General features: G+C 40.8%; 1 protein-coding gene across 1 annotated transcript in view; it reads right to left on the bottom strand.

Moving 5' to 3' along the window:
- Positions 1-15,249, bottom strand: part of stox2a (storkhead box 2a) — a 73,725-nt gene extending 58,476 nt beyond the window's left edge. The window contains exon 1 of the mRNA XM_046836486.1: positions 14,330-15,249. Coding sequence (XP_046692442.1) covers positions 14,330-14,651 — 322 coding nt within the window. The 5' untranslated portion in view covers positions 14,652-15,249. The remainder of the gene's footprint in view (positions 1-14,329) is intronic.
- Positions 15,250-16,028: the final 779 nt, after the last annotated feature.

Here is a 16,028-nt window from a genome sequence, read left to right as displayed (position 1 = left end):
AGTGTAGATAGCGCTTTCATCTGAGCGTGTTACGCCACCCTGTGATGGAGCATTAACAGCAGATCCAACAATGTCTTAGTCGTCACCCTCCTCCAACCCATGGAAGAAAATTGTTAAGGAAAAAAAAGTAAAACAAAAAAAAAAGAAATGCTGCTGGGATTCAGAAGTGTGCTGCATCTGTGAAGCACTGAAATGCAGTCACTGTCCAATCCAGCATCCATATACAAGAAAATGCTTTATCAACTCTCTCTGGTTTCTTCTGACCGACTTCACACACTGTTGAGCCATTAATCATCAAGTGTTTCTGAATTATATGTTATATGATAAAAAAAACTTCAGCCTCGCAGCAGGACGCAGGAGTTTTGTTTGAATTTCATGAAAGTCATGGGCTTTTAGAAACCTGTCTGGATCAGCATTATTAAACACATTAACCCACAAATGTGCCTTTTTTTATTATATTTTGTATAATTTTCCATTATTACATTTTTTATTTATTCCTTCTGTCCTGAAGGGATTTCAGTCTGTACAAGTTTTCTGACTCTAAGGTTATACTGATCAATAACATTATTGTATTCTTGTGGACGTTTTCCAGTCATGTGTGTTTCTGCACCAACTGTTACCACAATATTGGAGACGCACAATTGTATCAGACGTCTTTTGATGTTGTAGCATTAAATTTTCCCTTCACATGAATTAGGAGACCCAAACCTGTACCATCATCACAGTGCCCATGTGCACAAAGCCAGCTCCATGATCTGCTTTACATGGGTTGGATGTGCAAGATCTCCTGCTATAGAGCACCAATCCTTGAACACCTTTGGGGTAAATGTGAACACTGACTGCACCCCAGGAACCTCCTCATCTCACCTACATCTTTCTAGTGTCTTTTGTATTGACGTCATCTAACAGTATTTGACCTGACAACTATTCAGACCAAGTGGGAATGAAATGAGTTTAATTTGTGGCGCTGCAACGCTACGGTGTTCATTCTCAGCGCTGCACTGCCACCTGGTGGCCGAGAGCGTCTACTACAGCTCTGAATTCGTCTCAAATATACACGATATTCACCCATTTATTAACATTTATTCTCATGAAACACACAAAGTAGCGTACAGAGTTACACCACATGCAGTAAGTTCACTACACTGTGTTTCCTCTGTTAGAGCACTAAGACACACTGAATAGTGCACTACAGCAAGGGGACCACATTATAAACCCCACTGCAGGGGGTGCTATAATAATTATTATATATAATAAAGGGGACTTAAAAACTGCAGTTTTGGGCCTTTTTTAAATTTCTGATGGTGCTTGTTGTTTTATCTATCTATCTGTCTGTCTGTCTGTCTGTCTGTCTGTCTGTCTGTCTGTCTAGTAAACTCTAATATGGCACAATGCAGACAGAGAGAAACAAAACCAGACAAAACAGACAAATGGACATACACACAGGGACATAAAGAGAACGAGACAACGCAAAACAGACCAACAGGAAGACAAGGACAGACAGCAAAAGACAGAGAAAGAAAGAGAAAGGTAAACAGAGAGTCAGACAGAGAAAGAAACAGACAGAGAAATAGAGACACAAAACAAGACAGACAGAGAGAGAAAGAAAGAATAAAACTGATACAGGTGGACAGAGAGAAAGACAGACAGACAGACAGATATATAGATAGGAAGACAGCAAAAATAGAAAGGGATATAGAAAGGAGTGAAACAGGAAGAGAGAAAATGTGAGAACATGAGACAGGAAGGAAACAGCTACATAAAAAATAATAAAAAATAAAAGAGTGAGACATGTAGACAGGGAAAATGATAGTGAGACAGAGAAAAAGAAAGTGAGACAGGTAAACATTAAGGGAGGGGAAAGCTCACTCTGTTCATTCATACAAAAGAGAAGTAAAACACACGCGCACACACACACACACACACACACACACACACACACACACACACACACACACACACACACACACACACACACGTGAAACAGCTCAATTGGCTCGGATAACTGAGTGTATTAATGAATTAAGAGATTGGATGACTCAGAGCTTACTATTATTAAATTCTGATAAGACAGAGATTTTGCTCATCAGCCCAAAAACCAGTATACAGAAGCTCCAGAATTTCAACCTGCATTTAGACGGATGTTCTGTAACCACTAGTTCAACAGTAAAAGACCTGGGAGTTATTATACACACCAACTTGTCTTTTAAAAATCATATTAACCAAGTTACAAAAACAGCCTTCTTTCACCTTAGAAATATTTCTAAGATAAGAAACATGTTGTCTATATCTGATGCAGAGAAGCTCGTCCATGCGTTCATGACCTCCAGACTGACCTATTGTAATGCATTACTAGGTGGATGTCCTGCATCATTAATAAACAAGCTTCAGTTAGTTCAGAATGCAGCAGTCAGAGTTCTCACAAGGTGGAGAAAATATCACCATATAACCCCAATCTTCTCATCCCTACACTGGCTTCCTGTTAAGATTCAAATCCACTACAATTTACTGCTTCTTACATACAAAACACTAAATGTTTTATCTCCAAGTATCTCTCCAGTCTTCTAACACGCTACAATCCGTCACGCTCCCTGAGATCTCAAAACTCTGGGCTTCTAGTAGTTCCTAGAATAGCAAAGTCCACTAAAGGTGGTAGAACATTCTCACATTTAGCTCCTAAACTCTGGAATAGTCTTCCTGACAGTGTTCGGAGTTCAGACACACTCTCCCAGTTTAAGTGCAGATTAAAGACGTATGTTTTTAGCGAGTTCTACACATAACACACATCACATCATAACCTTGTGCTCCAGAACATCTGATCACATCACATTATCAACTTGTGCTGTTAATATCATGAACAGCAGCTACGCTAATTTCTCTCCACTGCTTCTCTTTCTCTCCCCATCCCGAGGCTTCCTGAGGTTGCTCCAGCTCCAGTCACCTCCCACCTCATGAAGATTGTGGAGCTTTAAAGAAATAGATGCTGAACTCGCAAACATCCCGAACCATCTAGAGACGTACCAGTGCCATTTGAATTCCACTTCATGTGGAGTTTGGACATTGGAGCTCTTTGAGTGTTTAAAGGCTCTGGCATGGAGAAGCTGGTGTTGGATCTGTAATGATCTCAAATGTTGAGCTATTTTATGAGTTGCTCAGTAGCTCCTGGTTCCACAACTTCATCTGACTGTATAAGACTGTAGAAAGATCATCACTCATAATCACACACTCCAGTGCTCATGTTAGTTCTCACTCTCCAGTGTTCTGTAGTGTGTAAAGACTATAATCACACTCTTGATGTCACCCAAATGAGGATGGGTTCCCCTTTTGAGTCTGGTTCCTCTCAAAGTTTCTTTCTCAGAGTTTTTCCTTCACCACAGTCGCCCCAGTCTTCATCATTAGGGATAAACACACATCAATCACTTTAACTATTAAATTCTGTAAAGCTGCTTTGAGACAAAGTCTGTTGTGAAAAGTGCAATAGAAAGAAACTTGAACTTGAACACACACACAGCCATCTTCTCTCTAAGCTGCAACAGCAGTCGTAACCATGGCAACGTGATGGCAACAGCCGATGAGCTCACCAGCTTGCAGCTAAGGAGAAAGAGGTGTGTGTGTGTGAGTGTGAGTGTGAGAGAGAAACACACAGACTCAAGTCTCTTCAGATTTCACAGATGTTTGTGTGATAGTTGGATTTCTTCCAGACAGATGGATTTTTTCTATCTGAGCTGGAATGCTGGTGGAGAAACGAGTCTCACATCCTTATAAACACAATCACACAATAAAAACCTGCCCTGCTGTATGTGACCCCATGTGCAGTGACACGGAGCATGTGGTTCACCTCCACACCAGCAGGGGGCAGATCCAGATTCCACATTACACCAAGTTCCAGTTTATTTCAACCCTTTCCGTGTTCCCGTTTCTCATCATATTAGTCTTTAGATTTATATTTTATCTTGTTTTAGTGTTAGAATGTGTTTCATTTCATAGCAAAGATAAACAAATTACACTATTATTATTATAACAATATTAAATGCTTCTAATACAAACATCTGGCAACCCCAGTAGCATAATCTACATACAAGAATATTAAATAATCTCCCTCACTCATTCACTCCCTCACTCATTCACTCCCTCACTCATTCACTCCCTCACTCATTCACTCCCTCACTCATTCACTCATTTACTCCCTCTCATTTGCTCATTCACTCCCTCACTCATTCACTCCCTCTCATTTGCTCATTCACTCCCTCACTCATTCACTCATTTACTCCCTCACTCATTCACTCCCTCACTCATTCACTCCCTCATTTATTTATTCCCTAACTCATTCACTCCCTCACTCATTTACTCATTTACTCATTCACTCCCTCAGTCATTTACTCATTCACTTCCTCACTCATTTACTCCCTCAGTCATTTACTCATTCACTTCCTCACTCATTTACTCCTCACTCATTTACTCCTCACTCATTCACTCCTCACTCATTCACTCATTTACTCCTCACTCATTTACTCCCTCACTCATTTACCCATTCACTCCTCACTCATTTACTCCCTCTCATTTGCTCATTCACTCCTCACTCATTCACTCCCTCACTCATTCACTCACTCATTCACTCCTCACTCATTCACTCCCTCACTCATTCACTCCTCATTTATTTATTCCCTAACTCATTCACTCCCTCACTCATTTACTCATTCACTTCCTAACTCATTTACTCATTTACTCATTCACTCCTCAGTCATTTACTCATTCACTTCCTCACTCATTTACTCATTTACTCATTCACTCCCTCACTAATCCCCCTTACTCATTTACTCATTCACTCCCTCACTCATTCACTCCCTCACTCATTCACTCCTCACTCATTTACTCATTCACTCACTCATTCACTCCTCACTCATTTACTCATTCATTCCCTCACTCATTTACTCATTCACTTCCTTACCCATTCACTCCCTCACTCATTTACTCATTCACTTCCTCACTCATTCACTCCCTCACTCATTTACCCATTCACTCCCTCACTCATTTACTCATTCACTTCCTCACTCATTCACTCCCTCACTCATTTACCCATTCACTCCCTCACTCATTTACCCATTCACTCCCTCACTCATTTACTCATTCACTTCCTCACTCATTCACTCCTCACTCATTTACCCATTCACTCCTCACTCATTTACTCATTCACTTCCTTACCCATTCACTCCCTCACTCATTTACTCATTCACTCCCTCACTCATTTACTCATTCACTTACCCATTCACTCCCTCACTCATTTACTCATTCACTCCCTCACTCATTTACCCTCACTCATTTACCCATTCACTCCTCACTCATTTACTCATTCACTTCCTCACTCATTCACTCCTCACTCATTTACCCATTCACTCCCTCACTCATTTACCCATTCACTCCCTCACTCATTTACTCATTCACTTCCTCACTCATTCACTCCTCACTCATTTACCCATTCACTCCCTCACTCATTTACTCATTCACTTCCTTACCCATTCACTCCTCACTCATTTACTCATTCACTCCCTCACTCATTTACTCATTCACTTCCTTACCCATTCACTCCCTCACTCATTTACTCATTCACTCCCTCACTCATTTACTCCCTCACTCATTTACTCATTCACTTCCTCACTCATTCACTCTCTTACTCATTTACTCATTCACCCCCTTACTCATTTACTCATTCACTTCCTTACCCATTCACTCCCTCTTTCATTTACTCATCCACTCCCTCACTCATCCACTCCCTCACTCATCCACTCCCTCACTCATTTACTCTCATTTAATTATTCACTCCCTCATTTACTCACTCTCTCATTCACTCCTTTTCTCCCTCACTCACTCCTTCACTCCCCCCTCCCTCACTATGGTTGATTTGTTATTGCTGTGCATGTTTCCCTCTATTCTCTCTCTGTCTTCTCCTCCCTTTCCTGCTATTGATAAGCCACAGTAATTGTTAGTGTTCATTTTTGTGTGTGCATTTGTGTATGTATGTGTGTGCATTTATGTGTGTGTGTGTGTGTGTGAGTGCGTGTGTGCATGCGTGTGTGTGTGCGTGTGCGTGTGTGTGTGTGTGTGTGTGCGTGAGCTGTAGCATTGGTTCCTTTTCCTGCTGCTCCTTACTCCTTCCTTCCTCCTCTGGTTTAAACGGAAACACACTCGGCATCGCAAAACAGTGCGAAGTCACACGTCTCATTGTGTAATGCAAAAACACACTGAACACTGAAACACACAGTGTGTAAGGCCATTCTTTTATCACACACACACACACACACACACACACACACACAGTATATGAAACACTTTTTAAAAAGCATTTGCTGAAAATCACATCACACTTACACTCTAATGTCTGAGCAAATGATAGTTACAGTACACTGTGTGGGCAGACGTTTGTGGACACCTGAGCATATGAACATTCCATATGTAGTCTCCATTGCTGTTATATTAAGCTGCACTGTTCTGGGAAGATGTTCCACTAGATTTTGTGGAGATTCATTCACCTACAAGAGTGTTAGTAAAGTCAGTACTGATGTAGGTGAGGTGAGGAGACCAAAAGTGTTTAATAGGGCTGGAGCTCTATATCAGGAGATCTTCCACTCCAACATCCCCATGTTAAGCAGATTTTCATGGAGCTGGCTGGATGCGCAGAGGCATTTCATGGTGGAACAGGTTTTGGGTCTCCTAGTTCAAGTGACGGGAAAATGTCATGCCGCTTCCAAATAAATCCTACAGCACTGTGCGTCTTCGACAACCTCATATGGTGTATAATTTTTTCTAAAGCGAAGAATTATTTAATGAATCCTGAATTAAGTGTGTGTGTGTGTGTGTGTGTGTGTGTGTGTGTGTGTGTGTGTGTGTGTAAAGTGTCAAATCCTCCTTCCTTCCTTATTTTGTAACATACCTGTGTGTGAGCCTTGTTCAGGAAACACGCAGAATTCCTAGACTGTGACCTCTGTGGAAATGTGAAACCTTCTCACCTGCATATTCTGAGAAAACCATCCATCCATCCATCCATACATCCATCCTGCTCCACCACCACAACCAGCACCACCTCCTCCTCCTCCTCCTCCAGCACCACAGCTCCTATTTCCTGCACTTCTAAAGGCATAATTAAATACCTGTCCAGATTCTAAGCTATTGTGATGAAAAAAAAGAGCTCAGGCAAGAAGCTAAGTTTACAGCACATAAATCTGTTCGCTTCAGAAGATCCACATGCTGTGTGTTAGCGTGCCTGAGTATCTCACACTTTACTCTTCAAACGCCGGATTAGATCCGATTAAATATCTCAAAAGGAAAACGTGCAGAAAAGTTCAGTTTCATCACTGAGACCAACATTTACAATTAAAATATTGAGATGACAGACTGTGACTGTGTCATTATTCACTTAGTTTCAAACATGATTAGATTAGATTAGATTAGATTAGATTCAACTTTGTTGTGAAAAATTGTTGCCAGTGAAATGCAGTTAGTATCTAACAAAAAGTGCAAAAAGCAATGTATATAAACAAATCTAATATCAATATATTCAAATATACAAATATACAGTGTCTCCCAAAAGTAAGTGCACCCCTCACATTTCAGCAGCCATTTCAGTATCTTCTCAAGGGACAAAACTATAGAAATGAAACTTTTATATATTTAAAGGAGTCAATGTGCAGTTTGTGTATCATTACTGATTTACTGTGCTCTAAAAATAACAACATACACACATTATTGTCTTAATAACTGCCAACTAAAGTGAGTCAACCCTCAGTGATAACAGCTGTACGGGGTGTAAACCTGCAAATCCACATGTTCTATTCATCATGTTCATGTTTTTGCTGCTTGACAGCTTGAATGCTTTTGTGTATCTTGTATTAGAGCAGTTACAATCTGGTGTTTTGAGTCGATTCTCTCATACTGACCACTAGATGTTCAACATGGACCTCGTGGTAAAGAATCTCTGAGGATGTGAGTATTAGAATTGTTGCTCTCCATAAAGATGCTGATGTGTGATGATGAACAGTGTTCAAGAACAGTGTTTAAGGTCATACAGAGGTTTTTCAAGATGGGGTCCACTCGGAACAGACCTCACAAGGGTCTATCAGAGAAGTCGAGTCCTTGTGCTGTGCGTCAGGTGCAAAAACTGCTTTATTTAACAGACGCATGAGTGCTACAGCACTGCTTTAAAGGTTGCAGAAGGTCCACTCGTCAGTGCTCAGACCGTACACACACTGCAACAAGTCAGTTTGCAGGCCATTGTCCCAGAAGAAGCCTCTTCTGAAGCTGCTCACAAGAAAACCCTCAAAAAGTTTGCTGGAGAACCTGTTCAAGAGCATGGTTTACTGGAACCGTGTCCTGCGGTCTGATGAGACTGAGACAAACTTGATTGGCTCAGATGGTGTCCAGCATGTGTGGCAACCCCCCTTTGTGAGGAGAACCAAGAAAATTGTGTCGATTAGTTGGGCTGCTCAAGTTACGGTTTAGCCTGAGAGAGTACAAGAGTACAGGGTCAACTGGCAGCAGGAAAACGTTTGAGGTTCAAGTCATCCAAGACATGGGAGCATTTTATATTAAAAGCAATAAAGAACACTGTAACCCTACAGAATTGCAAAGCGGAGTTTGTGTAGGATTGAAGTACCACAGTGATGCATTAGCATGTGAAAAGAAAACACGCTGGTGTCACGGATAAAGGTGGAACATCAGCACGGTGAGCAATCGCTACAAATCCTTTTCTCCTTCCTTATTGTCCAACTTCTCCTACAGCTCCTCATATGCCTTTTCCTTTGCCTTTTTCAGTCCTCACTATCCTCCTCCTACTCTTCTTCTTCACCTCCAAAATCGTCCTACAGACCACCATCCAATGCTGTCTAGCTACACTGTCCCCTGCCAACACCTTACAGTCTCCAATCTCCTTCAGGTTGCATCTCCTACATAGAACATAGTCCCACTGAAATCTGCTCTAATCACCAATCTTTCATTCCTAGGTTCACCTTCTACCACTTCATCTAACTCATTTCAGAATGTTTCCTTCTCCTCCATCTCACAACCCACTTGTGGAGCAGAAACACTGATGACATTTATCATCACCCCTTCAACTTCCAGCTTCACGTTCATCACCCTTTTAGAAACTCTCTTCACCTCCACTACACTCTTACTGTACTCTTCCTTCAGAATCACCCCTACACCATTTCTCTTTCCATCCACACCATGATAGAACAGTTTAAACACCTCCAATGTTCCTGCTCTTACTCCCTTTCCACTTGGTCTCCTGAATACACAACATCTCTACCTTTCTCCTCTCCATCATATCAGCTCCCTCTCTCCCTTTACCAGTCATAGTACCAACATTTAAAGTACCAACCTGAACCTCTACTCTCCTCCACTTCTCCTTTCCCTGCTGTCTCTGTAGACGTCTTCCTCCTCTCCTTCTCCTCCTTCAGCCAACAGTAGCACAATTTACACCAGTACCCTGTTGTTAATGATACCTGTGGTGGTTGTTGGTAACCCGGGCCTCGACCGCTCCGCTATGAATTTCTGATTCGTGATCCGTATATTTAATTTGGCACATGTTTTACGCTGGATGTCCTTCATAACACAAACCTCCACATTTATTCGAGATTGGGACCGACACTAAGAGTGCACTGAGTTGAGTAACACTAGAGACTTTAAGACGGTGCGAACAAACACTAAATCTAAAAGCAGTTGAATAACATCGTTGAATACAGCAGCAGTAACTGATCACATTTATAGTCACTGTTGTGTTTTTTATAAAATGATTATGCATTTATACACTGATGCATATTTTTTTATTTTTTTAATCAAGTCTTTTAGCTTGTTGCATTTCTCCATTTCATTCTCTTTTTATAGCATTTCTCTACTACAACAGTAACTTATCTGTTTTCATACGTCATTTACTGCGGCTTTACTACGTTCAAATGCTGGTTTTCAATGTTTGTATATTTAATTTATGCATATATCTTTTAATTATTATACAAAATTAAATGAATTATATATTCTAGATGTTTATATGTTTACATTATTTTCCCCTTCACCTTGCATAATCAAATTACAAATTAAACACTGGTAGCATCTGAAAACGAGTCTGGACGAGTCCACCTGTAGGAGCCTGCATGCAGCATCTGACTCTAACAGACAGTGCTGGATTTAGGAATGGGCAGATGGGAAACACTCATACACTCGGAAAGGAGGGGCCGGGGTTGCTTGAGGTCAGCTCAGCCTTGAGGGGTGTCCAGTGGGAGAACTGAGGAGACCTGTGCAGATTGTTATTGGTTAATTTTTTTGTAGGTGGTTGTAGGGAAGTTTGGGGGGGTTGGGTCATGGTGTGGCGTTTAAGCAAGAAACACACATCTTTTTACTCAATGTTACACTGCAAAAAATCCCCATCTAGTCAAAGCTTACAATCTTATTTCTAGCTATAAAAATCATATCGATCTTATTTTAAGAGCAGATTGTGTAAGATTGTAATAATTGTTTTAATATTATTTGTCTTTTTTTTCTTAGTGTTAATTTAAATAAATAATTGTTGACAATACGCATGTGTGTGATCTTGATTTTAATATTAAACTTATTTTCAGGTTAAATGTTTTGTCTCATTTTAATATATATTAATGATTCTTAAGAGAAATTCTCTTCTCCTCTGGTTTTAATCTTTTCACACAAATTAGGAAAGCACACTGTTAAATAAAATTTATTAACAAGCTAGTTTCAAGTTAATTCGACTAAATCGACTGCTTGGAATAAGTGACTTAATGCTCAGTTTAAGACATTTAGTTCTTTTCCAAAGCCTAGATATGTTTTCTTTTTTCAGGAAATCTTACTGGGTGTAATTATCGTACTGATAGATCACTTCACATGTTTCCAGTCTGTAGCTTCATAAATAATGCATTTATTTAATATATTTACATTGTTTGTTTTGCAGTGTAGTTCGTTTGTTTATTGTGTAACCTGATGCAATACTGACCCTACTATTTACACCTAAACAACTGAAAGATACATGTGGCGGCCATCTTGTTTCCTTGTTGTATTCACAAGTATAATGAAGTCTGTAGCTTTCTTTAAGAACCTCATCAGATGCAGGTGTTCCTGATGAACCACCATGATGGATCACAACTACGTGTTTACAGTGCATTTTAATTCTATAGCTCACACTGATTGGTTTGATTAAGGTCCAACACTGCCATAAAAACTGACGACTCATGAGAAAAAAGCTGCAGATCTGTGTTACCTTTACAGATTAAAGTGCCTGAGTAATGATTTAACAAATTCCCTAACCTAAGGATGACCTCCAACACACACACACTTTTCCAACGTTCATGCAGCCTGCTAGCTGACCTTTACTCCACATTACCTATAGATAGTTAATGCTGCTAATATTTAATGTGGATGTTATCTGGAGGTTTGCTATAGTGTTCACATTTTCACCTATAAACACACTCATACAAGAAGAAGCCTTTATATGCCACACACATCACAGATTTGAGACATTTGTCCTTTATATATCCCATGAAGAGCCTTGCTTAAGATTCCATTGAACATCTCTGAATGTCTCCTAGTTTCAGTCTAGTTTTCACCTGTAAAGACTGCATTAGCTGTTAAAACGCATAAACCAACATGAAGACCAGAGAGCTGTCTATGGGAGAAAATCAATCTATTTTAAAGCTAAGGAAAGAAACAAATTAACCAGAACCGCTGCACGAGTCAATAAGCAGATCTTAAACCAACGTAAGAAGCTCTCAAGGGGTCAACAGCTTTATGTAGTTTATTGCAAGAAAGACAACTACAAGTGTTTATTACTTCTATTTACTCGAAAACCTTTCACTCACCAAATATATATATATTGGCTTTCAATTGGCCTTTTCCAATATGGGGGATTGTACCCAACACACACATACACACAAACACACACACATCCATCTTCTGTCCTTAAATCGCAGAACTTGCAGTGTTAATGTTTAGCTGTAAGTGAGTATCAACTATCTGAATGTAGCCAATAAAACTATTTGGAATCTCCTAAAAATAAAGAAGGTACCACAGGTGTTCTAATGACCAGACATGGAACAGATCAGTTAATCAAATCAACAATAGCTGATGAAAGATTCATTTGGAGAGCTATGAAGAAAAAACCCTGAAGCAACAGTCAGTGACATCACAAACCTCCACAGGTCAGGGGTGAAGTTTTCACATTCCAATGTTCGAAAAGAAATATAGAGCCCATACTCTCAGATGCAACTTCTAAGCATTAGTAAGTTTCAAGTTTCAAGTTTTATTGGTCATATGTACAGATGTCGGTGACCGTTTTGTACAATGAAATGCTTAAGTGAGGCTACAGGCAAACTACAGCAAACTACAACAAACTACAGCAAACTACAGGCAAATATTCAACATTAAACAATAAAGATAAAAAGAAATGAGGGAAAAAAGTAACAATGTGGCATAAGAAATTTGTGTGTGTGTGTGTGTGTGTGTGTGTGTGTGTGTGTGTGTGTGTGTGTGTGTGCGCTCGCATGTGTGCGCGTGTGTGTGTGTGTGTGCACATGTGTGTGTGTGTGTGTGTGTGTGTGTGTGTGTGTGCTTAAGTGAGGCTACAGCAAACTACAGGCAAATATTCAACATTAAACAATAAAGATAAAAATAAATGTGGCATAAGAAATTTGTGTGTGTGTGTGTGTGTGTGTGTGTGTGTGTGTGTGTGCGCTCGCATGTGTGCGTGTGTGTGCATGTGTGTGCGCACATGTGTGTGTGCGTGAGTGTGTGCGCGTGTGCGCATGTGTGCATGTGTGTGTGTGTGTGCACGTGTGTACAGTATACACTCCTTATCACTCATGAAACTCCTATTCTACCGGTTTCTCCCCTGAAACAATGCGATTTGTTGAGCAGGATTAAAGACCTGATACTGGACGAGTGAACACTGAATAAATCCTGAAACCCTGTGAGAATAAATCAGTCTGTTTTCAGTCCATTCCAAACTGTACACAAACACACACTGAAAATTAAACCCATTTAAACTTCCCCCAAAAAACAAACACAGAGTTAATGATTATTGACTCTGCACATTCCGTGTAGTGGAAGTTCTCAGGTTCAGAACAACGAGGTGCACAACTATAATACAGCATGAGATTTCACATCTCCAGCTCATCTCACTCCAGCTTCATCTGTAACGTCTCCGTAACATCACGACCCTGACCACCATATAAATCCATTCTCTCCTCCTGAGGGGTGTGTTAATGAGGAACTGAGCTACAGTCAGATGTGTGTGAGCAAGAAACATGGCAGGAGTTTAAAAGTTTTCCACAAGTGACAGGAATCTCACACACACACACACACACACACACACACGCGACCTGCTTTCTCTTCAACAAGTCTCTTCTAGTCTGGTGTGACTTGATGTTACCAGCTCTGAGATGGTCTAGTCTGGTCTGATCTGCTTTTGAGATGGTCTAATCTGCTCTAATCTTTTCTGATATGGCCTAGTCTGGTCTGATTTTATGTTTTCAGCTTTGAAATGATCTATTCTGGTCTGGTCTGATGTTGTCTGTTCTAACATGGCCTAGACTCATCATCTGATCAGTTATTTTTCTGATCTGATCTGGTCTTCTCTTGTCTAATCTGATCTTGTCAGGTGTGCTCTGGTTGTATCTGCTCTGATATGGTCTAATCTGGTCTGATTTTATGTGTTTTCATATGGTCTTGTTTAATCTGATCGGCTCTGATATTGTCTAATCTGATCTAATCTGCTCTAATAAAGTCTACTCTGGTCTGATTTGGCACATGGCTACCTGTTGCTTCGCTAGCCTCAAACTCGAGACTAAAGCAGAAGGAGAAGAACCTCAAGGCTGAACTTTGATAACTGTGTGTTCTCAATGTGAGAAGATTCTCTTCTGAGAGATTTGTGATTAAAGGGAATTAATACGTTTTGCTGACATCATCATTCCACGTTATCTGTAAATCAGCTCGCGTAAAAAATAAAGACTTGTGATTTGTGTGCCTTTTAGCATATTACGTTTCCGTTCCTCCGTGACTTTAGCGTATCTGTAGATGTTCCATTAGTTTGCTGTCCTCCTACAGGTGGATTTGATCTTCATCACAAATTTCTCACGAACAAAGAACTGTTTTATAGCAAAAACCAGTTTGGAACCCAGACACGTTCAGTGCTTCATGAACCTTGTGTAAACTCCATCTGAGTTGGAAATGGCTTTAGTGTGATTTCAGAAGGTCTGAGAAGGTGGAAGCTAAGACTAAGGTGGAAGATGTGGAGAACATACGAAACCAAACCAAAAGAGAAAACCAATCAAAGACTTACCTATGCACTTGATTTCAAAGCCTCGTGGAGGTTTGAGGGCCCTGCGTGTCCATCCTTCCCTGAGCACTTCCAAATGGTCCTCCTTGCCCTGGATGAGCAGGACGTGCTCGTCTATCCATCCCAGAAAGAAGGTCTCAGCTATGGCGTCCGTCACTTTCTTGTTCCAGAAGTGCTGCATGTTCTCGGCTTTGAAGTCAGCAAAGATCTCATATCCGGTGTGATGGTGCTGGAGCTTCTCTGTGACCGCTGGAGAGTCATCCGAGCTCACACGGCTCAGCACGATGGCCAGGGAGTGAGGTGCAATCTGCAGGAACTTCTCCATCTCCACCTTGTCGCTCAGCTCCTCACTCACAGGCAGGCCATGAAGGCTACACTCTCCACACTGCAGCCTCAGTGCGCATGCAACACACCAACACACGGTGAAGCCATGCAGGTCCACCACCGAGCTTCACATCGTCACGAAGCGCAGCATCGGCAAATATCCGGTAATAATTATAATGATATAATAATGATGATAAAAATGAACACGCACTGGAGAAGAAACAAACAGGTCAGTCATTACCGGCTTGGAATCCAATAACTCACCCCCTACATCGTCTCGCGCACGCACAATTCACCCGTTTATCTTCTCGCCTCTTATGAAATGCACCGGCACGCGCCCTTCTCCCTCCATCTCCCCCTTTCTCACGGGGGCTCGCGCACCGGAGCCTTTGCCCCAAAAAATATATATATGCATATAATATACAAAAATTATAGAATATATATATTAATTATCAGCGCAAAGCGCACCAATGGTTCCTCTCGTAGAACTGGACGAGCTGGTCCTTCACCTCCCTTTCCTCCCTCTCTCCTCTCCTCTTTCCTCTCCTCTCCTTTCCTCTCCTCTCTCCGGGTTCCAGGCGCTCCCTCCGGTACGGCTCCTGCGCTTCGGAGAGAGGCTCGAGCGAGACACCGGGAGGAGGAGGAGGAGGAGGAGGAAGAGCGCGTGAAAACGTGTCCGTGACTCCCCCTACTGACCGGACTGCAGCGATGCACTAACCGATATACCAAATATTTTTTTTTATTTGAAGGAAACGACCAAAATAATATGAATGTAATTTTTTTATATTTTGAATGCCAGATGTGCAATATTTTAGAAGTTAAACATATTTGTTTGTTTGTTTGTTTGTTTGTTTGTTTGTTTGTTTGTTTGTTGTGTCTGATGGTGATCTCATTTCTGTCTGTGTGTTATATAAAGTAAGATATTTACATTGACACCATTAATATGCATTGTTACAACAGCATTTTGCAGTGACATGCCATCCCATCTGATCTTCATTTAGTGGGACCATCATTTGCTTTTCAACCGGACAATGACCCCAAACACACACCTGTAGGATCTGTAAGAGCTGTTAGTTCAAGAAGTGCTTCATCAGGTCACCTGGCCTCCACAATCACCCCATCAAAATCCAGTTAAATTTAGGTTTGGGATCATTGGACTGGAGAAAGAAGGAAAAGCAGCCAACAAGCACTCAACACCCCTCAAAACCATTCCACTACCACATGAGGCTGACTGACAGAACACATTTCTTTACTATATCATTTCATATCTGTCATAATTCCAATGTCTTCACTATTCATTTACAAAGTTGAAAATAATATATATTGATGTTTTTTTTACAGATATATAGAATTATTTCTCATTAATTATTAATTATTC

Source organism: Silurus meridionalis, chromosome 2, assembly GCF_014805685.1.
Source record: "Silurus meridionalis isolate SWU-2019-XX chromosome 2, ASM1480568v1, whole genome shotgun sequence".
NCBI classification, from domain to species: Eukaryota; Metazoa; Chordata; class Actinopteri; order Siluriformes; family Siluridae; genus Silurus; species Silurus meridionalis.
The sequence above is the reverse complement of the archived record's forward strand: the minus strand, read 5'-3'. Positions and strand labels throughout refer to the sequence as shown.